At 44.2% G+C, this 24,972-nt stretch overlaps 1 protein-coding gene across 1 annotated transcript in view; it reads right to left on the bottom strand.

Moving 5' to 3' along the window:
- Positions 1 to 371: 371 nt before the first annotated feature.
- Positions 372 to 24,972, bottom strand: part of LOC128684062 (5-hydroxytryptamine receptor-like) — a 606,485-nt gene continuing 581,884 nt past the window's right edge. The window contains exon 5 of the mRNA XM_070093582.1: positions 372 to 547. Coding sequence (XP_069949683.1) covers positions 434 to 547 — 114 coding nt within the window. The 3' untranslated portion in view covers positions 372 to 433. The remainder of the gene's footprint in view (positions 548 to 24,972) is intronic.

Genomic DNA, 24,972 nt, shown 5'->3' on the forward strand with positions numbered 1-24,972 from the left:
GGTCTCAGACACTCCCTAAAGAGGGAGCCAAGGCCGGGCCACCACTTGGAAAAGGCCCGGGCCGGGAGAATACCGGCGAATATTTAATAATAATAATAATAATTTGGTTAGGTTATGTGAAATTTTTAAGTTAGTTTTAGTGCCAAAATAATTTTTTATGAAATATTCAATAAAAAATATATATCTTTTAATCCATTAAAGAATAATTTTGGGAAAGTTAAATTTTCAGAGTAGTTCGGCCTAACAGAGCAAATCGGTTTATTTGACACGACGTGCAGATATAAATTCAGATTCACGACACATATGGGAGAGAACATTTTTTGACTAAAGAGTGAGTCAAAAGGCCAGGGTAAACAAGGGTGAAGCTTATCCGTCCAGGGCAAAATCGAACAAGTGGTTAGGAAAATACAGCGGACATATGCTGGGCAATAACTTACCTATCCAGGGCAATAGCGACCAAATGAAGAATAGATGCGGTGCAGCATAGGACGTCACTCGACGTCCACATATCACATAGTTCAGGCCCCAGGATCCATTCTTTGCTGATCTGAGGAAGGATTACACCGGATTACTGCGGATTCCAGGCCTTTGATTAGTATTCACTACTGGAGATTAATGCGGTACAGAAAGAATAAAAGTCACAATACAGTAGCATAAGTTCAAAACTGTGGGAATAAATACAGACATGCAACATTTCGGACATCAAATGAGACGTTTCTCCTCTGGAAGCTTTTCTCGATCTCTGGATTGATAAAACCCCCAGGAAGCAAAACTTTTTTAATAAAATATATTAAAAGAACTATAACTGTCTTCATTTCCACAAGATCATGGATTCAACAGTTTACAACTAACATTCAAAATTTAAATGAGGCTTAGACGGCGTTCCTGTTCGTTTTAGACAATTAAAGGTTAAGAACAGACCGCAGTTCTCAAGGATAACCCACACTTAGAAAAGAAACCTAAGATAACGTTTTGGTTTCTCTTGCACCATTGTCAAGTCACAAGCGAGAGAGAAAACGTCCTTACCAGAAGACGGATCGGTGAGGAAGAGGAAGAGGGTAGTAGCTGTGTAACAGTAGTAGTAGTACTAGAGGCAGAAGTAGTAGTACTAGTAATAGTAGTAGTAGCAGCAGCAGCAGTAATAGAAGTAGTATTAGCAGCAGCAGTAATAGAAGTAGTATTAGCAGCAGCAGCAGCAGCAGCAGCAGCAGCAGCAGCAGCAGCAGCAGTAGTAGTAGTAGTAGTAGTAGTAGCAGTAGTAGTAGTAGTAGTAGCAGTAGTAGTAGTAGTAGTAGTAGTAGTAGTAGTAGTAGTAGTAGTAGTAGTAGTAGTAGTAGTAGTAGTAGCAGCAGTTGTAGTATTAGTAGTATTAGTAGTACTAGTAGTAGAAGAAGTAGCAGAAGTAATAGGAAAATTATTCCAGGTACCTAATTACCGTTTATTCTACCTATGAGTATAATATTTTGTAGAATATCATTCACATTAATAGTGGATATTACTGAGTTCTAGGGAGATCACTGGTTATCCAGGATATTTTTGGGGGGAAGATATTCCTGGTACTATATAAATTACACACAGTGGCGAACCTAAAATTTTTGGGACCCGTTGTAATGTTTATGGTGTTTCCTGATTATCATTGAGTCCTTGGATATTATTTGGGAAATATTTATCTCTTCCCAGAGAGAGATTAATTATTTGGGATTAATTGCTGTTTTCCAGATTAGTGGAGATTACAAAGTGTAGCAGGTAATATTGATCCAAGGGATTAGTGGAAATTACCTGATACAGACAGGGATTCTGGTAAATGCTTGAGATTACTGGGGAATGTTAAAAGTGAATGACGATCACCTGTGATTAGTGGACCTTTCACAAACGATTGGAGATAACTGGATACTAGCGGATTATCATAGACTGGTGAAGATTAGCGGTAATGAGCGTAACCTGTGAATATTTGAGTAAAGTGGATTTCTGTGAAGAACGCATAGAGACGATAAAGGAAGAGAGAGAGAGAGAGAGAGAGAGAGAGAGAGAGAGAGAGAGAGAGAGAGAGAGAGAGCGCAAACAAAGGATGAGGATGAGCAGGCTAAATAAGAACAATAATAATAATAATAATAATAATAATAATAATAATAATAATAATAATAATAATTATTATTATTATTATTATTATTATTATTATTATTATTATTATTATTATTATTATTTCATTTTCATTATTATTTTATCATTATTATTATTATTATTATTATTATTATTATTATTATTATTATTATTATTATTATTATTATTATTATTATTATTATTATTCTTATTTTTATCATTATAATTATTATTATTGCTACTACTACTGGTACTACTATTATTATTCTTAAATTCATGGGACGGCTCTAATTTCCTAATTGTCAATACATCGCATGTAAAATATAATCAAAAGTGAACCAGAGAAATGGAAGGCAGTTCCAACACCTTGGATCAACAGCTGTTAGCGAGCATCATCCAGTCGGCTACCCCTCGACGGAACCGACATTAAAAACTAACGCAAATGACATGGGGTGGCGAGGGATGTGGCCGATTCCGTGTCCTTCACGTAACGATGTTTATTAAGTCATGGCAACCTCTCTCTTACCTCGCTGTCATGACACGCCTCTCACGTGTCTTTGATCCGTGTGTGTGTGTGTGTGTGTGTGTGTGTGTGTGTGTGTGTACTCACCTAGTTGAGGTTGCGGGGGTCGAGTCCGAGCTCCTGGCCCCGCCTCTTCACTGATCGCTACTAGGTCACTCTCCCTGAGCCGTGAGCTTTATCATACCTCTGCTTAAAGCTATGTATGGATCCTGCCTCCACTACATCGCTTCCCAAACTATTCCACTTACTGACTACTCTGTGGCTGAAGAAATACTTCCTAACATCCCTGTGATTCATCTGTGTCTTCAGCTTCCAACTGTGTCCCCTTGTTACTGTGTCCAATCTCTGGAACATCCTGTCTTTGTCCACCTTGTCAATTCCTCTCAGTATTTTGTATGTCGTTATCATGTCCCCCCTATCTCTCCTGTCCTCCAGTGTCGTCAGGTTGATTTCCCTTAACCTCTCCTCGTAGGACATACCTCTTAGCTCTGGGACTAGTCTTGTTGCAAACCTTTGCACTTTCTCTAGTTTCTTCACGTGCTTGGCTAGGTGTGGGTTCCAAACTGGTGCCGCATACTCCAATATGGGCCTAACGTACACGGTGTACAGAGTCCTGAATGATTCCTTATTAAGATGTCGGAATGCTGTTCTGAGGTTTGCTAGGCGCCCATATGCTGTGTGTGTGTGTGTGTGTGTGTATGTGTGTGTGTGTGTGTGTGTGTGTAGTGTGTAGTATGTGTGTGTGTGTGTGTGTGTACTCACCTAATTGTACTCACCTAATTGTGGTTGCAGGGGTCGAGACTCAGCTCCTGGCCCCGCCTCTTCACTGATCGCTACTGGGTCCTCTCTCTCTCTCTGCTTCCTGAGCTTTGTCATACCTCTTCTTGGAAATAAATGGTATAAAATACCGACACAATGGAAATATAAACACAAATGCAGTATAATGTGATCCTTTATTGACTACGTTTCGCCCACACAGTGGGCTTTTTCAAGTCACAAACAGAACTACCTGGGGTGGAAGGAACGCGAGTATTTATAGTCCGGTTCAGAATGCTGAGGTCAGGTGAAGAATGCTGCATCTGATGATGTACCGAGTGGGGTTATAGAGTCTAAAAACTTGGGTAGCTTGGAAAGGAGATTGGACAAGTTGTCCAATCTCCTTTCCAAGCTACCCAAGTTTTTAGACTCTATAACCCCACTCGGTACATCATCAGATGCAGCATTCTTCACCTGACCTCAGCATTCTGAACCGGACTATAAATACTCGCGTTCCTTCCACCCCCAGGTAGTTCTGTTTGTGACTTGAAAAAGCCCACTGTGTGGGCGAAACGTAGTCAATAAAGGATCACATTATACTGCATTTGTGTTTATATTTCCATACCTCTTCTTAAAACTATGTATGGTTCCTGCCTCCACTACTTCACTTGCTAGGCTATTCCACTTCCTGACAACTCTATGACTGAAGAAATACTTCCTAACGTCCCTGTGACTCGTCTGAGTCTTCAGCTTCCAGTTGTGACCCCTTGTCCCTGTGTCCCCTCTCTGGAACATCCTATCTCTGTCCACCTTGTCTATTCCCCGCAGTATCTTGTATGTCGTTATCATGTCTCCCCTGACCCTTCTGTCCTCCAGTGTCGTCAGTCCGATTTCCCTTAACATTTCCTCGTACGACATTCCCTTGAGCTCTGGGATTAGCCTTGTTGCAAACCTTTGTACTTTCTCTAACTTCTTGACGTGCTTGACCAGGTGTGGGTTCCAGACTGGTGCTGCATACTCCAGTATGGGCCTAACATACACAGTGTACAGTGTCTTGAACGATTCCTTATTAAGGTATCGGAACGCTATTCTCAGGTTTGCCAGGCGCACGTATGCTGCAGCGGTTATTTGGTTGATGTGTGCCTCCGGTGATTTGCTCGGTGTTATGGTCACCCCAAGGTATTTCTCCCTGAGTGAGGTCTGTAGTCTTTGTTCACCTAGCCTATACTCTGTCTGCGGTCTTCTTTGCCCCTCCCCAATCTTCATGACTTTGCATTTGGCTGGAATGAATTCGAGAAGCCAGTTAATGGACCACATGTCCAGCCTGTCCAGGTCTCTTTGCAGTCCTGCCTCATCCTCGTCCGATTTAATTCTTCTCATCAACTTCACGTCATCTGCGAACAGGGACACTTCAGAGTTTATTCCTTCCATCATGTCGTTCACATATATCAAAAATAGCACTGGTCCTAGAACTGACCCCTGTGGGACCCCGCTCGTAACAGGCGCCCACTGTGATACCTCTTCACGTACCATGACTCGTTGCTGCCTCCCTGTCAGGTATTCCCTTATCAATTGCAGTGCCCTCCCTTTTACATGCGCCTGATCCTCCAGCTTCTGGACTAATCTCTTGTGGGGAACTGTGTCAAAGGCCTTCCTGCAGTCTAGGAAAACGAAATCTACCCACCCCTCTCTCTCGTGTCTTACTTCTGTTACCTTGTCACAAAACTCCAGGAGGTTTGTGATACAAGATTTGCCTTCCATGAACCCATGCTGGCTTTCATTTATAATCTTGTTCCTTTCCAGGTGTTCGACCACTCTCCTCCTGATAATCTTCTCCATGACTTTGCACACAATACATGTCAGAGACACAGGTCTGTAGTTTAGTGCCTCGTTTCTGTTTCCTTTCTTAAATATGGGGACTACATTAGCTGTCTTCCATTTCTCAGGTAGTTGCCCAGTTTCAAGGGATGTGTTGAAGATTGTGGTTAGAGGCACGCCCAGCATCTCTGCTCCTTCTCTAAGGACCCATGGGGAGATGTTGTCCGGTCCCATCGCCTTTGAGGTGTCAAGGTCACTTAAGAGCTTCTTCACCTCCTCCTCAGTTGTTCGTATGTCATCCAACACTTGTTGGTATATTCCCTCTTGATGTTCCCTTCTGTGCTGTCTTCCCACAGCCCTTCCTGTCTCTACTGTAAAAACTTCCTTAAATCTCCTGTTCAGCTCCTCACATACCTCCTGATCATTTCTTGTGAGTTCTCCACCTTCTGTCCTTAATCTGATCACCTGGTCTTTGACTGTTGTCTTCCTCCTGACGTGGCTATACAACAGTTTCGTGTCAGTCTTGATTCTCGATGCTATGTCATTTTCATACTGTCGCTGGGCCTCCCTCCGTACCTGTGCGTACTCATTCCTGGCTCTGCGACTGATCTCCCTATTTTCGTGTGTTCTCTGCCTTCTGTACTTTTTCTATTCTCTATTGCACTTTGTTTTTGCCTCCTTACACCGTCGGGTAAACCAGGGGCTCGTTCTGGTCTTCCCGTTGTTACTGTTGCCCTTGGGAATAGACCTTTCCACTGCCTCCTTGCATTTTGTTGTTACATATCCCATCATTTCATTTACTGGCTTTCCTGCCAGTTCTCTGTCCCACTGGACCTTCCGCAGGAAGTTCCTCAACCCTGTGTAGTCCCCTCCTTTATAGTCAGGCTTTTCCCATTCAACTCCTGTTATTCTCTCCACTTGCAGCTCTACTATGTATTCAAATCACAGAACCACGTGGTCGCTAGCTCCTAGGGGACTCTCATACTTGATGTCCTCAATGTCTGAGCTGCCCAGGGTGAACGCAAGGTCCAATCTTGCTGGTTCATCCTCCGCTCTCACTCTGGTAGTGTCCTTAACATGTTGGAGCATGAGGTTTTCCAGCACCACGTCCAACATCCTGGCTCTCCATGTTTCGGGACCCCCATGTGGCTCCAGGTTTTCCCAGTCAATCTCCCTGAGGTTGAAATCCCCCATAACCAGCAACTTTGCTCTGTTGGAGTGAGCTCTTCTTGCCACCTCAGCAAGTGTGTCCACCATTGCTCTGTTGCTCTCTTCATGTTCCTCTCTTGGCCTCCTGCAGTTCTGTGGTGGATTATACATCACTGCAATGACCACTTTGTGTTCCCCAGCCTGAAGTGTACCTGCTATGTAGTCTCTTTCTCCCGTCTCATCTATGCCTTCCATTTTCTCGAATTTCCATCTGTTTTTTACGAGCAGAGCAACCCCACCTCCCCCCCTTCCCCTTCTATCTTTCCTCATGATCTGGTATCCTGGTGGGAAGATTGCTTCTGTTATTGTCTCCGTGAGTTTTGTTTCTGTAACTGCTATGATGTCTGGGGATTTCTCATTGATTCTTTCTTGCCATTCCTCATGTTTATTCGTTAATCCATCTGCATTTGTGTACCAAACCTTCAAATTCTGTTCTAATACTGTAACTGTGGTGCGGGGGGTGGAAACAGAGGGATCGGTGTGTGAAGGTTGGTTTGGATTGTTCAGTTGCCTTGGGGGTGTCGTGGCTAGAGTCCTTCTGCAGGTGTTTCTGGGGGGTGCGCTTGTCCTTCCATTTGATCCTGGGTTATTCTGCTCTCCTTTTTCATTTCCTCCCATTTCTCCTTTCGTTTTTGAACTCTCTTTCATCGTTTTCCTTTCGTCCTGTGTTCTGTCTCGATCGAGGTACACACTCCGGAACTCCTGCTTGCCTCTCATCCGTGCTTTCTCCTGCAGGATCATGGTTCGGGTTGATTCTGCCTTGAAAATTACTTTGAGAGGCCGATTCCTTTTCTTTGTGAACCACCCAATTCTCCGAAAATTTGCCACCTGGGTCATGTCCCCCTCGCCTATCACCTTCAGGATATCTTCAATCGCTTGTTTCTCCTCCTGCTTTCTTTCATCATAAGTTTCCCCTTTAGCTTCGTCTAGCCCATAGACAAACACGGATCTCTCCCTTTCCACCTCCCACTGTGACTCCCATTGCATCCTCTGATGTGTTTTAGTTCCTTCCCGTGGAGTGTTCCTTCCTTCAGTCCCTTCCCTAGTTATGGCCCCTATGCTTCTTGGTTTGTCCTTCCTGCTCACCTGTTCCTGGCCCCCACAGGTATCTGGTAAGGTCCTTGCACATGTCCTAGTTCCTTCAATGTCTTCCAACCTCTCATTCTGTCCTATTGTGCTCCCTGTCTTTGTTTTGGCCCCATGTGGGATTGACAGGACCTCTGCATACAGTTTAGTTTCCATGCTTCCTTCAGACCTGTTGTCTGTGTTTGATGTAGCCATTGCCGATGGTACTTCTGTAATATCTTTGTCTCTGTGCTGTTTCAGATGTCTCAGCTCCTCTTCTAATCTCTCTATCTTGATTTCTGCTGCTGTGGCCTGTTGCTTCCACCTTCAGCATTCTGCTGCTAACCTCTCTTTTATCTTCCTTTCCAGCTCATCTAGTCTCCTTCCCCAGTCTTCCTCCCTTTTTTTGAGCTCCACCTCCCATTCCTCCCTCCCAGATTCGTCCTTGGAGCCCCTTGTCCTCATCCTGGTTCTAAGTTCCCCCTTGCTCCACAGAAGGGGGGATGGGTGGTTAGGGGGAGGGGAATAGATGGTTAGGGGGAGAGGGGATGGATGGTTGTGGGGGAGGGGGAGGATGGTTATTGGAGGGGTAGAGATAGTTGGGGGAAGGGGTTAGATGGTTTGAGGGAGAGAGGGGATGGATGGTTATGGGGGAGGGGGAGGATGGTTATTGGAGGGAGGGAGGTAGTTGGGGGGGTTAGACGGTTTGGGGAGGGGTTAGGTGGTTTGGGGGAGTGGTAGGTGGCTAAGGTGAGGTGGTTAGGGAAGGGGGAGAGATGGTTAGGGGAGGGGGGGTATGTGTTTGTGTCAAGTGTTTGTGTCAAGTGGTGGAGGGTGTGTGTGGGTGTGTGTGGGTGTGTGTGTGTGTGTGTATGTGCGTGCGTGTGTGTGTGTGTGTGTGTGTATGTGTGTGTGTGTGTGTGTGTGTGTGTGTGTGTGTGTGTGTGTGGTGTGTGTGGTGTGTGTGTGTGGTGTGTGTGTGTGTGTGGTGTGTGTGTGTGGTGTGTGTGTGGTGTGTGTGTGTGGGGTGTGTATGTGTGGTGTGTGTGTGTGTGTGGTGTGTGTGTGTGTGTGTGGTGTGTGTGTGTGTGTGGTGTGTGTGTGTGGTGTATGTGTATGGTGTGTGTGTGTCTGTGGTGTGTGTGTGGTGTGTGTGTGTGGTGTGTGTGCATGGTGTGTGTGTGTGTGTATATGTGTGTGTGTGTGTGTGTGTGTGTGTGTGTGTGTGTGTGTGTGTGTGTGTGTGTGTGTGTGTGTGTGTGTTTGTGTGTGTGTGTGTGTGTGTGTATGTGTGTGTATGTGTGAGTGTCTACCCTTGTGTGTGTGTGCTTGTGTGTGAGGGAGGGAGGGTTAGGGGGGGTAGGTGGTGTGGTTGAAAGATCCGTCGTGTAGGCCCAAATTTAGTCTCATTTATCTTTCCCAATTATGCTACTCTCTCCACTTATTGCCCTTTCCGGATTTACGTATTAATTGTTGCTGGGTATTATCATTTTCCTTGTTCACATTGAGAGAGGACTTCCTAGCTTCCAAAGTATTCTTACTGCTAATAACTACCGGTAGTAACACTGCCTGTGTGCGTGTGTGCATATGTGTGTGTGTGTGTGAGTGTGTGTGTGTGTGAGAGTGTCTTGTGCGGTGTAATGACTGGCCGCAACTTCTTGTGACCTGACAGAACCCTCCTGGGTCTTGACCCTAGCACCGTCTTACAATGTTGCCCTTAGAAGCTTGTCCCACCTACCTTCTCACACTCGTCAACACTATATTCTCTATGTCTATGCTATTTCTATTCTAATTCTGGTAATAGCTTGCAGGAGTGAGTGACCAGTATCAAACAGTATGCAAGGCCAGCCAGGGCCGTCAACATGCAAACCACAAATAGGCGAATAAACTTGCGCTGCAATGGTGCGGTGACAGTTGCCAGCTGCTGATGATGAAGTCGTCGTAGGTAGGCCTTAAATCCCTATTTTGGAGATCCTTTACCCGTGATGTTTATAACCATATATTCTCATACATCCCGCTTCCTCACACGATTTCACTCTTCACTGATGATAGTATACACTTCACATTATATACACTTCACTTTATATGTATAATGGCACACAACTTGTCGTGACGTCACTTCTTCAGGCCTACCGCTGCCAATGTGGCAACAGTGCCTAAGATCCCCAATGGTTTGCTCTTTGAAATATTATGATTTCAGCTTTCCTCTCACTTTCTTTAACTAATAACTTTAATTATCACTCGTAGTATTGTTCACTGACGTTCCACTACCACTGATTACTGCTAGCTGTTATTGCACGCCTTACAACGCTAAGGTTCTCGGAGCCTTGTTACCCACGTCTGCACCCCACGGACCCACGCGTGTGTGTGTGTATCTGTGTGTGTGTGTGTGTGTGTGTGTGTGTGTGTGTGTAGTGTGTAGTATGTGTGTGTGTGTGTGTGTGTGTGTGTGTGTGTGTGTGTGTGTGTGTGTGTACTCACCTATTTCTCACCTATTTGTGGTTGCAGGGGTCGAGTCTTAGCTCCTGGCCCTGCCTCTTCACTGGTTGCTACTGGGCCCTCTCTCTCCCCGCTCCACGAGCTTTATCAAACCTCGTCTTAAAACTGTGTATGGTTCCTGCCTCCAGTACGCCATTTTCTAGGCTATTCCACTGCCAGACAACTCTATGACTGAAGACATACTTCCTAATATCTCTCTGAGTCATTTGTCTCTTCAACTTCCAATTGTGGCCTCTTGTTTCTGTGTCCCCTCCCTGGAACATCCTGTCTTTGTCCACCTTGTCTATTCCACGCAGTATTTTATATGTCGTTATCATGTCTCCCCTGACCCTCCTTTCCTCCAGTGTCGTCAGGCCGATTTCCCTTAATCTTTCTTCATAGGACATTCCCCTTAGCTCTGGAACTAACCTTGTCGCAAACCTTTGTACTTTCTCTAGTTTCTTGACGTGCTTTATCAAGTGCAGGTTCCAAACAGGTGCTGCATACTCCAGTATGGGCCTGGCATACACGGTGTACAGTGTCTTGAACGATTCCTTACTAAGGTATCGGAATGCTGTTCTCAGGTTTGCCAGGCGACCATATGCTGCAGCAGTTATCTGAGTGATGTGTGCTTCCGGAGACATGCTCGGTGTTATACTCACCACAATATCTTTCTCCATGAGTGAGGTTTGCAGTCTTTGGCCACCTAGCCTATACTCTGTCTGTGGTCTTCTGTGCCCTTCCCCTATCTTCATGACTTTGCATTTGGCAGGATTAAATTCGAGAAGCCATTTGCTGGACCAGGTGTCCAGTCTGTCCAGGTCTCTTTGAAGTCCTGCCTGGTCCTCATCTGATTTAATTCTCCTCATTAACTTCACATCATCTGCAAACAGGGACACTTCTGAGTCTAACCCTTCCATCATGTCGTTCACATATACCAAAAATAGCACTGGTCCTAGGACCGACCCCTGTGGGACCCCGCTCGTCACAGGTGCCCACTGTGATACATCATTACGTACCATGACTCGTTGTTGCCTCCCTGTCAGGTATTCTCTGATCCATTGCAGTGCCCTTCCTGTTATATGCGCCTGATGCTCTAGCTTCTGCACTAATCTCTTGTGAGGAACTGTGTCAAAGGCCTTCTTGCAGTCCAAGAAGATGCAATCAACCCACCCCTCTCTCTCGTGTCTTACTTCTGTTATTTTATCATAAAACTCCAGAAGTTTTGTGACACAGGATTTGCCTTCCATGAATCCATGCTGGTTGGCATTTATACTCTTCTTCCGTTCCAGGAGCTCCACCACTCTCCTCCTGATAATCTTCTCCATAACGTTGCATACTATACACGTCAATGACACAGGTCTATAGTTTAGTGCCTCTTTTCTGTCTCCTTTTTTAAAAATGGGAACTACATTTGCCGTCTTCCATACCTCAGGTAGTTGCCCAGTTTCCAGGGACGTGTTGAAGATTGTGGTAAGTGGCACGCACAACATATCTGCTCCCTCTCTAAGGACCCACGGGGAGATGTTGTCCGGTCCCATTGCCTTTGAGGTATCGATGTCCCTTAGCAGTTTCTTCACCTCCTCCTCATCTGTATGTATGTCGTCCAACACTTGTTGGTGTATTCCTTGCTGGTGTCCCCATCTGGTCTGTCCCCCCAGAGTCCTTCCTGTCTCTACTGTAAATACTTCCTTAAATCTCGTGTTGAGCTCCTCACATACCTCTTGATCGTTTCTTGTGAGTTCTCCACCTTCTTTCCTCAGCCTTATCACCTGGTCCTTGACTGTTGTCTTCCTCCTAATGTGGCTATACAGCAGTTTCGGGTCAGATTTGACTTTCGATGCAATGTCGTTTTCATACTGTCGCTGGGCCTCCCTCCTTATCTGTGCATACTCGTTTCTGGCTCTTCTACTAATCTCCTTGTTTTCCTGGGTCCTATGCCTCCTGTACCTTTTCCATTCTCTGTTGCACTTAGTTTTTGCCTGCCTACACCTTCGGGTAAACCAAGGACTCGTTTTGGTCTTCCTATTATTTCTGTTTCCCTTGGGAACAAACCTTTCCTCTGCCTCCTTGCACTTTGTTGCCACATATTACATCATCTCGTTTACTGATTTTCCTAACATTTCTCTGTCCCACTGAACCTCCTGCAGGAAGTTTCTCATACCTGTGTAGTCCCCCCTTTTATAGTTTGGCCTGTCCCCTTCAGTTCCTGTTACCTTCTCCACTTGTAACTCTACTATATAATCAAAACTCAGAACCACGTGATCGCTAGCTCCAAGGGGCCTCTCGTAAGTGATGTCCTCAATGTCTGAACTGCTCAGGGTGAACACAAGATCCAGTCTTGCTGGCTCATCCTCCCCTCTCTCTCTGGTTGTGTCCCTGACATGTTGATGCATGAGGTTTTCAAGTACCACATCCATCGTCTTGGCTCTCCATGTTTCGGGACCTCCATGTGGCTCCAGGTTTTCCCAGTCGATCTCCCTGTGGTTGAAATCGCCCATTACCAGTAACTTTGCTCTGCTCGAGTGAGCTCTTCTTGCCACCTCAGCCAGTGTGTCCACCATCACCCTGTTGTTTTCTTCGTACTCCTCTCTTGGCCTCCTGCAGTTCTGTGGTGGGTTATACATCACTCCAATGACTACTTTATGTTCTCCGGACTGAATTGTACCTACAATGTAGTCTCTTTCTCCAATCATGTCCATGCCTTCCATTTCCTCAAATCCCCATCGGTGTTTTATGAGCAGTGCAACCCCTCCTCCCTCTCTACTCCTTCTATCTTTCCTCAGGATCTGATATCCCGTTGGGAAGATTGTGTCTGTTATTGTCTCAGCGAGTTTTGTTTCTGTGACTGCTATGATGTCTGGGGATTTCTCACTGATTCTTTCGTTCCACTCCTCATGTTTATTCGTTATTCCATCCGCGTTTGTGTACCAAACTTTCAGTTTCTTTTCTATCATTGTGGTCATGCAAGAATATTGGGGTTGGGGGAGCGAGAGCCTTGGTGGGGGCCTATATGGGGCTGTGGTGTAGGTGGGGTTTGTGATGATGGGGTGGGGTCAGAATGCCCATAAGGGACAGCTGTTGGGGTGAGGTTTGTGGTATGGGGGTTGGTGGCAGAGGGAACAGTGAGTGGGTTGTAGTATAGGTTGCTCAGTTGCGTTGGGAATGTCGCGGTTGGAGTCTTTTAGTGGGAGATTCTGTGGGGTGTGTTTGCCCTTCCTCCTGTGTCTGGGTCCTGCTCATCTTCGTCATTGCCTCTCGTTCCTCCTTGCGTCTCTGTACCCTCTCTTTCAGTGTAGTCCTTTCTTCTTGTGTTCTTTGGCGGTCGAGGTATACTCTCTGGTACCCCTGTTTGTCCCTCAGTCTTGCTTTCTCTTGCAGAATCCTGTTTCGAACTGATTCTTCTTTGAAAATTACTTTGACATGCCGTATCCTTCCACTCGCAAACCACCCAATGTGTGTGTGTGTATGTGTGCGTGTGTGTGTGTGTGTGTGTGTGTGTGTGTGTGTGTATGTGTGTGTGTGTGTGTGTGTGTGTGTGTGTGTGTGTGTGTGTGTGTGTGTGTGTGTGTGTGTGTGTGCATGTGTGTGTGTAGTGTGTAGTATGTGTGTGTGTGTGTACTCACCTAATTGTACTCACCTAATTGTGGTTGCAGGGGTCGAGACTCAGCTCCTGGCCCCGCCTCTTCACTGATCGCTACTAGGTCCTCTCTCTCTCTCTGCTTCCTGAGCTGTATCATACCTCTTCTTAAAACTATGTATGGTTCCTGCCTCCACTACTTCACTTGCTAAGCTATTCTACTTCCTGACAACTCTATGACTGAAGAAATACATCCTGCTTAAAGCTATGTATGGATCCTGCCTCCACTACATCGTGTGTGTGTGTGTGGGGGGGAGGGCAACCAATATAAGTGTAAATCTTTAATTACACAAAGGAGGGCCCCAAAAATGGACCAACAGTCCACCTCCTTGATTGTTCTACATAACTATTATTAATATTATTATACTTATTATTATTATTATTATTATTATTATTATTATTATTATTATTATTATTATTATTATTATTATTATTATTATTATTATTATTATTATTATTATTATTATTATTATTATTATTATTATTATTATTATTATTATTATTAGTATAACAATTACTAATTTTATAATTATTATTAATATCAGTAGCAGGAGAATTATTCTTGGAAAGAGCTAATCCCTTTGGAATCAAACAGCGCCTGCGTAGTGGGAGGCAGTCAGTTCCAATACAGGGAAAGAAAGAGTAGCTCTCCTCTTCTTCAGATCAAGATCCCTTCAACCAGCATCCCCCCCAACGCCTCTTCCCACGAAGGTTACGTCCACCATGTGATTGGATGACTTAAAAAAAACTCCGTAAATGGCATAAACAAAAGACTAACAATGCAGAATATATATCATAAGAACGAAGAACTACAACCACCTCCCAGGTCGTCCAATTACATGTGTTAGTTATGTTGGTCCCATGTAAACAGTTCCACGTTTGCAGGAGAGTAATACAATAGTCTGAGTTATTAATATGTCGCAATGGAATTTCGGTTTTGTACGTATGTGAGAATTGGGGAGGACAGTGGCATAGCCAGGAGTATGGATAGGAATTGGGTGCCGCCGATAATAGTGAAGAAATGACACACGTTTGGAGGATAATCTTTTATTGGGACATAACGTTTCGCTCCGTGTAGAGCTTCAGCAAGCTAAGAATTGATAAAGCTCAACACAGAGAGAGACATTGTCTCAGTAAAAACTTAATACTGCAACGAAAGTGTCTTTCCTAGACCAGAGACTGTGTATATCATGTTTCGACTATTGTACAGAAAATGAGAGTGTACAGTAGTGTTGTGTGTGAGGAGTCTTATATACAAAGGCCCACAAATTTATTCATTGGCCGTACGAGTATCAATATTGTATGCACCAATAAAATAACTTTTAAATATTGTTGCATAAAATGCAGAAAATACAGAATAAACATTCTTATTCATAGCACGTCAATCAGCGTTCAGCAGAGCCTCCTTTGGCTGGGATTACATAGCGGAGGCGCTTCCTGTAGCCTTTTGAAAGGAGTTATCAGCGTCTCGGGAGAAATATTCGAACATGCCATCTTTGCAGCTCCTCCATGTAGAACCCCTTCAGCTCCCCCAATGGGAAACCTCATGTTGAACCTCTCCAGTGCTTCCATTTGGAACCTTTCCAGGTAGAACCCCTCCAACTCCTCCATGTGGAACCTCTCCAGCTCCTCCAAGTAGAACCTCTCAAGTTCCTTCATGTAGAACTTCTAAAACTCCTTCATGTAGAACCTCTCCAGCTCCTCCATGTGGAACCTCTGTAGCTCCTCCATACAAAACCTCTTTAGCTTCTTCGTGCAGAACCTCTCCAGCTCCTCTAGGCAACACAGCTCACACAGCAAGTGTTCCAGTGGACTTACGTCTAATCTTGATTTCAGGCCCCATTAAGTTTTAGCAGGCGAACTTAAATGTGGTTGAAATCGATATGTTGTTGGAAAGTCCAATATGAGAACACGAGAACAGTTAGAACTGCTCTCCTATTCCTTCGGATCATGACCCATTCAGGTCTCGCCTCTGAATAATAGCTATGGCACCCAAGAGGAATATTTTATGATATCGGTCAAGATGTATCAGCACAGAAAGAACATTTCATTCTAAGTTCTCCTTACTCTTGATAAAACCTGCAACAGTTAGGTATCTTTATTCCAAAACGTTTCGCCTACAAAGTAGGCTTCCGCAGTCGAATATAGAGGAATCAGCAGAAAGGCGAAAGGTTTCGGAATCAAGATACCTAATTGCTGCACATGTGTCTTACTTATGAGCTTGTCGGTATTGTATACCATTATCATATTCACGACATCCATAACACAACCACTAAGTCTAGGAGTGGCTAAGACATTAAAGCGTCACTATACACAAAAGTAGGCGCAGAAACTCCTCACTTTCAAAGGATGGAAATGAAGATACTAGAGAGCCGGAGATCTGGCATAAATTTAACATTACAAATGTAATACCCAGCGTATAAACTGCATGGGATAATGTGCCCTAATCAGTGATAAATGTAAGCTGGAGAAAATTATGAGAATAAATGATATGATTTTTTCCCTCAACTGACAGTCAGGTCCAGGAAATTGTGGATCTTGAAAGTTAAGTGTCAGATGAGGGCGTTGAAGATATACAAGCAGACGTAAAGAGACTCTTAGAAAATGACGAAGAACTGAAAAAAATGTAGGAGATGATTTTCCAGGAAGAAGGGAGGCAGATAACAGAAGAGGATGAGGTATATGAACCTGGAGATAAATAGTTTACACTGCAACAATTATACGAGGTTGCATACAGCTGGTAAAATTGCAAACTTCTTTACTTGAAGAGGACCCTTCATACAGCTGGAAGGACTCCTGTGAGGCTGGCTTTAGCGCAGCCGATTTTGCCTTAGCGTCACTCCTATATAAAGTACTGTAAGGTATAACAGCACAAAGAAGTATTTCAGAGCACCTGAGCACTAGTGATCATCATCATCGAAGAACAACTCTGCTTCAACATCAGCCCAAGAAACACAGCCGTTCATCACAGACCAAAATACAGTCATTCACCAGGGCCCAAAGCTCCACGTCTTTCATGATCATCGACATCCATTACCAACCAGAATTTAAGGTAAGAAATATAATTTACGTAACCTTCTTTGTGCATGAATGGAAACATCTTTCATGTATATATGTATAACTTGTTCTTGCGTGTATGCATACATGTAATTTTCCTGTGCGCATTAATGTATACAGGTGCTCTATATCCGTGACGTCCAGTTATTATCTTCTAATTAATCATAATCAATCTAAATTTTCCTCTGGTTAATGTGCAAATTACCTTCCTCCTGGAGCATATTTCACACGTCAAGTAATCTAGCGGCCGCGAGTGAACGAGCGTACGTGTCTAGACACGCTCTCGCGTCTAGACACGCTCTCGCGTTCATGCTAATGAGGTTGCTTGCATGGGATATCGCTTTGCCAGAGTCACAACGCAACACAACACAACACACACCTTGGCTGCATATCGCCCAAGCGTCAAGGAGCCCCGACGAGGTGGCTAAGACGGTAAACAAATCTTCGTAATTTTAACTTTGGCTAACTTGTCGCCACTGATTCAACCGAAGGGGCCTAAATTGAAGTGTGGCTGGAAACGTCTTTGATGGAAAGCGGAACGTCAACCTCTCCTCCTGCAGTCCCTGGAAGACCTTCTTGTTTTTATTGTTGTGGGTTTGCTGCCGTCGTTACTGATGTCATTGCTGTTGTTGGTGTTCTTTGTGTTGTTTGCCGTTGTTCTTATTGATGTTAGATTGCTGCTGATCCTTGTTTTGCTGCTGCTGCTGTTGCTACTGACATTAATACTGTCGCTGCAGTTGCTGCTGTTGTTTTTGCATTTGTTATTGTTGTTGCTGCTTTTTGTTGCTGTTGTTGCTATTGCTGCTACTGTTGCTAGTGCCGCTGCTATTGCTACTACTGTTGCTGTTGCTGTTGGTGCTGGTGCGGCTGCTATTGCTGCTAATGTTGCTGCTGCTTCTGCGTCTGCTTCTACTTCTGTTGTTGCTGGTGCTCGCCTCGGTGAGAAGCAAGCGAGGAAGAGGGAGACACCAGCGTGAAATGCGAGTGTTCTAACGAGTTTGTCCCTCTTTGTGTATAACTCTCCCAGACACTAATTTGCTTTTATTGTGTGTGTGTGTGTGTGTGTGTGTGTGTGTGTGTGTGTGTGTGTGTGTGTGTGTGTGTGTGTGTGTGTGTGTGTGTGTGTGTGTGTGTGTGTGTGTGTGAGTGTGTGTGTGTGTGTGTGTATGTGTGTGTATGTGTGTGTGTGTGTGAGAGAATGTGTGTGTGTGTGTGTGTGTGTGTGTGTGTGTGTGTGTGTGTGTGTGTGTGTGTATGTGTATGTGTGTGTGTGTGTGAGAGTGTGTGTGTGGAGTCTAGACCCGAGTACAGCGTGAGAGCTTCCAGCAACCCACAGAAGCTCCAGTGTTTGAGTAATGAGGGAAGAGAAAGTAGTTTGCACATTTTCTGGATCAGCAGTTTCACCAGAGTTGAAGGAGGAGGCGGCGCGAGTGCAGCTGAGCTCCACTGGAAAGATTACAAGAGCTCTAGAGAGTATCATCACTGCACACGGGTCTTTTATTTCAAAGGTCTTGTTATCTGCCACGTTATCTCTCTCTCTCTCTCTCTCTCTTGCGAATGTGACTGATTTTCTTCTCAGCTGTGAATGTTTGGGTCTTGCCATATTATCATTTTAACTTACGTGCACATTCTCCATTTTTTTAGGACATCGTTAGGCAAGCTTTGTCTACTATTACCCATGCCATTTGCAGGGTAATAGCGAATATTACTGAATAAATGCTACGCTAAAACTACAAGGTAGACTCTGAAATGATATTATCACCCTTATAAAATCTCTCTCAGGCAAAACTGAGCCGGTCTTTGTATGAGTGCATATATGCAAATCTAGTATTCTATTCCACTGGGAATTTTGCACACGCAAGACTACCTTCGCACGAATATCAATGGCTCTAGGTATTAGCTTCTGACATTTGCCAGGAACCAGTGGGAAAATCTCATATTCTTTGGCTTTGATTCCCTGCCTAGCGATCATCAACTTAAAATTGGAAGTAAGCAGAACGGGGCAGAACCAGAAGATGCCGTTTGCACAAGTTGAGGGAGCGTGTGGAAATGCGGCTCTCCAGAATTGTATATGCCAGGCATGTGGAAAATGTGAAGGTGTGTGTGTGTGTGTGTGTGTGTGTGTGTGCGTGAGTGTGTGTGTGCGTGTGTGTGTGTGTGTGTGTGTGTGTGTGTGTGTGGGTGTGTGTATGTGCGTGAGTGTGTGTATGTGTGTGAGTGTGTGTGTGTCTGTGTGTGTGTGTGTGTGTGTGTGTGTGTGTGTGTGTGTGTGTGTGTGTGTGTGTGTGTACTCACCTTGTTGTACTCACCTAGTTGCGGTTGCAGGGGTCGAGTCCGAGCTCCTGGCCCCGCCTCTTCAATGATCGCTACTAGGTCACTCTCCCTGAACCGTGAGCTTTATCATACCTCTGCTTAAAGCTATGTATGGATCCTGCCTCCACTACATCGCTTCCCAAACTATTCCCCTTACTGACTACTCTGTGGCTGAAGAAATACTTCCTAACATCCCTGTGATTCATCTGTGTCTTCAACTTCCAACTGTGTCTCCTTGTTACTGTATCCAATCTCTGGAACATCCTGTCTTTGTCCACCTTGTCAATTCCTCTCAGTATTTCGTATGTCGTTATCATGTCCCCCCTATCTCTCCTGTCCTCCAGTGTCGTCAGGTTGATTTCCCTTAACCTCTCCTCGTAGGACATACCTCTTAGCTCTGGGACTAGTCTTGTTGCAAACCTTTGCACTTTCTCTAGTTTCTTTACGTGCTTAGCTAGGTGTGGGCTCCAAACTGGTGCCGCATACTTCAATATGGGCCTAACGTGCACGGTGTACAGGGTCCTGAACGATTCCTTATTAAGATGTCGGAATGCTGTTCTGAGGTTTGCTAGGCGCCCATGTGCTGCAGCAGTTATTTGGTTGATGTGCGCTTCAGGAGATGTGCCTGGTGTTATACTCACCCCAAGATCTTTTTGCTTGAGCGAGGTTTGTAGCCTCTGGTGTGTGTGTGTACTCACCTAGTTGTACTCACCTAGTTGAGGTTGCGGGGGTCGAGTCCGAGTTCCTGGCCCCGCCTCTTCACTGATCGCTACTAGGTCACTCTCTCTAAACCGTGAGCTTTATCATACCTCTGCTTAAAGCTATGTATGGATCCTGCCTCCACTACATCGCTTCCCAAACTATTCCACTTACTGACTACTCTGTGGCTGAAGAAATACTTCCTAACATCCCTTTGATTCATCTGTGTCTTCAACTTCCAACTGTGTCCCCTTGTTACTGTGTCCAATCTCTGGAACATCCTGTCTTTGTCCACCTTGTCAATTCCTCTCAGTATTTTGTATGTCGTTATCATGTCCCCCCTATCTCTCCTGTCCTCCAGTGTCGTCAGGTTGATTTCCCTTAACCTCTCCTCGTAGGACATACCTCTTAGCTCTGGGACTAGTCTTGTTGCAAACCTTTGCACTTTCTATAGTTTCTTTACGTGCTTGGCTAGGTGTGGGTTCCAAACTGGTGCCGCATACTCCAATATGGGCCTAACGTACACAGTGTACAAGGTCCTGAACGATTCCTTATTAAGATGTCGGAATGCTGTTCTGAGGTTTGCTAGGCGCCCATATGCTGCAGCAGTTATTTGATTGATGTGCGCTTCAGGCGATGTGCCTGGTGTTATACTCACCCCAAGATCTTTTTCCTTGAGTGAGGTTTGTAGTCTCTGGCCCCCTAGACTGTACTCCGTCTGTGTGTGTGTGTGTGTGTGTGTGTGTGTGTGTGTGTGTGTGTGTGTGTACTCACCTAATTGTACTCACCTAATTGTGGTTGCAGGGGTCGAGACTCAGCTCCTGGCCCCGCCTCTTCACTGATCGCTACTGGATCCTCTCTCTCTCTGCGTGTGTGTGTGTGTGTGTGTGTGTGTATGTGTGTGTGTGTGTGAATGGGCGTATGCGTGAAAATTTGTGTATTCACCCAGTTGTGGTTGCAGATGGCAAACGGGAGTCAATTCTCGGTCGCTGGTCCCACGTTGTGGCTTCCCGTGACCTACCTTAGTCTATCCCTCGTGAGAGGTATCATACTTATTCTTAACGTTGTGTACGTACTCTCTCTCCATGAATTCTTCATCCAGTCATGCCCACATTCGAACCACTGTGAGACTGAAGAAATATCTCCCTGAAATCTTAGTACTCGATTGGCATCGCCCTGATCCCCCAAACAGAGGTACGTGGCTCGATCCCCGGTATTTGTGAAAACATCGGGGCGTGTTTCCTTAACACACCTGCTGACCCTGTTCACCTAGCAGTAAATAGGTACCTGGGTGATAGCCGACGGATATGGGTCGCATTCTGGTGACGAAATTAACCCAATTTGCCAGATATGCTCTGCATAACCAAGGGCTTTGTATATAGTATGTGATTGATGTCACCTAGGTCTGTATAAGTTGTATCATGTACTTGTAGAAATATAGATTATTGTTGTTGTTGTTGCTATTATTATCATTATTATTATTATTATTATTATTATTATTATTATTATTATTATTATTATTATTATTATTATTATTATTATTATTATTATTATTTTGTGTAATGTAAGACCTAAATTATATCCTGAAAACTAAAATTTACCACCGAATTTTTAGAAGCTGGTTCGACAAATGATCTTCCATGCACTCGTGTAAGCGTAATCACGCCTTCCTTAGTCATTTTATCTTATACTATAAAAGATTTAAATACTTTAGTCACTCTTCATTATTCGTCTTACCTGCAGGACTAGTCTACTTGCGAATCTTTTCACTGTCTCCAGTTTCCGGAGGTCTATTATGCGAGTGAAATCAGGCAGCGAGTCTTACTCGCTAAACAGCGAGTAAGATCCTCCACTACTCCTTGCGCTGGATGACCCGCACTTTACGTAAATGTGATACTACTACTACTACTATTACTACTACTACTACTACTACTAATAATAATAATGATAATAATAATCTAGGTTCTCGATATGCTTTGACAGGCGAGGGCTTCATGCTGGTGCTACATATATTCCATGGTGAGAGAGAGAGAGAAGCGAATATACGAGAACACGGAAGCCACAGGATTGTTAGGAAATATTTCTTCAGCCTCACGATGGTCAGAAATTTAGAAAAACCTAGATGAAGAAATAAAGGAGGTAGACGCCATGCACAGCTCTGAGAATAGGTATGGTGGGAGTCAACGAGTGAGTGAAACCTGTCAGGGTCAGCTAAGAGATGGAATAAGAAGTATATGCTTGACATCTACAACCAGAAATAGGTGAATTATTATTATTATTGTTATGGGGAAGCGCTAAATCCGTAGGGATCATACAGCACCTGTGGGGGGGGGGATGAAAGACATTCAGGCTCAGTTCAGGGAACTGGAGCACATCTCCAATACCCTAGATCAAGAGCCCCTAGGATTTCCTAAAAACAAAGTTATAACTAGGTCAGTACAACTAAGTACGCCAAGATGAGTACAACCTGGTGAGTACAACCTGGTGAGTACAACCTGGTGAGTACAACCTGGTGAGTGCAACCAGGAAAGTATAATCAAGTGAGCATAAATAAGTTAGTATATGTTGGTGAGTACATTTAGGTGAGTACATCTAGGTGAGTACATCTTGGTGAGTACCTCTTGATGAGTACATCTAGGTGAGTACATGTAGGTGAGTACATCTTGATGAGTACATCTTGATGAGTACATCTTGTGAGTACATGCAGGTGAGTCCACATGAACACGGTAAGGTCGAGGAACGCTGACAGTGAATCACTGTAAGTCATTCATAGAAAAAAATGATTTGGGAAATTGGAAAGCATTGAGACCCGGCTGACTGAGGGGAGTTCTTTAAGTCTGTGATGAGGGGAAAGAGAGAAGGAAGCGGGGGATAAGGAGAGGGAGAGGGAATGGGAGAGGAAGATGAAAAGAGAGAGAGAGGGGGGGGGGGAAGGGAGAGTGAATTATTATCATTATTCTTATAACCAAAAAGAAGCGCTAAACCAGAAGGGAGGGGGAAGAGGGAGAGAAAGGAGAAAAAGTGGAAGGAGATATAGTAAATCATCGTAAGGATGACTGACTGACTGACTGTCAGCCTTCTCGCTTGTCACTTGATTTCCTGCTTAAGAGGTTACCTATATATCTAACTATCTATCTATCTATCTACCTACCTACTTACCTACATACATACCTTCCTATCCTCCTACTGTCTCCGTGAGTAATTTACCTATTTGCTGACTCTTTTCCCTAATTGTCTAGAAGGTCACAGCAGTTCTCAAAAACTCACAGGAGGTCAAAAGAAAAAATAATAATGATTTATTATCATCATTATTATTATTATTATTATTATTATTATTATTATTATTATTATTATTATTATTATTATTATTATCACACAGAAGAATTATAGAAGTGTGATTTATGTAGCGCCGGGCAGGGAAGGCAATAAGACTTGATCCAAGAAAGAGGAAAGAAGCACCAGTTCCTTGGATCAAGAGCCCTTCAGAAGCCTCAAGTAGAGAACTAGAGGACAGTCGATGACTTATATTCACCATACACGCATGTTTCATAGTAATAATAATAATAATAATAATAATAATAATAATAATAATAATAATAATAATAATAATAATAATGTGGTTTTCTTTGCTTTTACTTTCTCTCCATATTTTATTATTAATATTTTCGACTCTTTATCCGACCTTTTATTCGTCTTTATCTCTCCTTTCTTTCCTACTCTTTATCTTTTATTTTCTTTATTTGTTTTCTGTTTTCTTTTCTCTCTCTTTAATGTTTCAACCTTTTTCTTTCCTTCTTGCCCATCTTCATTCTGTCTTCTTTCCTTTTTTTCTTTATTTATTTTCACCTTTTTCCTTCGTCTCTCTATCCTCTTTTAGTTCTTCCTATCTATCTCTCTTTCTTTGTTCTACTTTTCCTTCCTCCCATCCGCCTTCCCCTCATTCCTCAGTTTATTATTCTTTGCCCCCATCCTCCATCCATCCTACTTTCCCACCTCCTTCCCATCCTGCTCCATCCTTCCTTCCCTCTCCCCCTCAATCCCTCCCCTTCAATACCTCCCTCAATCCCTTCTCCTCAATCCCTCTCCCGTCAATCCCTCCCCCTGAATCCTTTCCCCCTCAATCCCTCCCCTTCAATACCTCCCTCAAACCCTTCTCCTCAATCCCTCTCCCGTCAATCCCTCCCCCCTTAATCCCTCCCCTACAATCCCTCCCCCCATAATCCCTCCCCCACAATCCCTCCCCACAATCCCTCCCCTACAATCCCTCCCCACAATCCCTCCCCCTCAATCCCTCCCCAAACAATCCCTCCCCCACAATCCCTCCACCACAATCCCTCCCCCACAATCCCTCCCCACACTCCCTCCCCCCCAATCCCTCCCCCACAATCCCTGCCCCACAATCCCTCCCCCTCAACCCCTCCCCCCTCAATCCCTACCCCCCCTCAATTACTCCGGAAAGAATTAAAAAAAAAGTCTCACAATTCACCAAAACCTGCACTTGCGACAATACGAAGTTTCGGTCTGTGCGAAACGTCATCTTAAGGTTGGTCTTCAAACTGCGATATTTTTTTTTAGTTAAACCTTCCATCCGTTTCTCTCTTTCCTTTCTTCATCCTCCATTCTTGCCTCCCTCCAGCCTTCTGTCTGTCTCTGTCTGTCTCTGTCTCTGTCTCTGTCTGTCTCTGTCTGTCTCTCTCTGTCTCTCTATCTCTCTTCATTCCTTCTTTCTTCTCTCCCTCCCTCCGTCCTCACTTTTCCAGCGTCATTGCTGAGAGAGTTGAGGTTAATGACAGAAAAATGTCACCTCTGTCCCGAATATTTCTCCATTTGTTGTTGATATCGCAATTTATGTATGCCCTCCCTGGCTCTCTGAGTGTGTTTGCGTGTGTTTGGGTGTGTTTGCGTGTGTTTGCGTGTGTCTACGTGTGTTTACGCGTGTTTTCGTGTGCTTGGGTGTAAATGTATTCTCTAGATTTTTACCTGTATACGTTTGAGACTGTGTATGTATACCCTTGCTTCTCGTGAGTGTGTATGTATTTTATGAGGATGTATTCCTGAGGAATGTGTGTCTATGTGCCTGTTTCTGTATAAATATGTATACATTGATTCCTTTTGTGTGCATACATGTTTGAGTGTATGTATAACCTGGCTCGCTGTGAGTTTATGCCTGAGTGTGTATACTGTACACATTCCCTGGTTTACTCCCCGTGTGTGTATCTACAGCTTTATTCCATGTGCTTATATCTGTACCTGTTTGTGCACTTATACTCTGGTTCTCTGTACATATATACAACTTGGCTCCTAGTATATGCAT

Source organism: Cherax quadricarinatus, chromosome 3, assembly GCF_038502225.1.
Source record: "Cherax quadricarinatus isolate ZL_2023a chromosome 3, ASM3850222v1, whole genome shotgun sequence".
NCBI lineage: Eukaryota > Metazoa > Arthropoda > Malacostraca > Decapoda > Parastacidae > Cherax > Cherax quadricarinatus.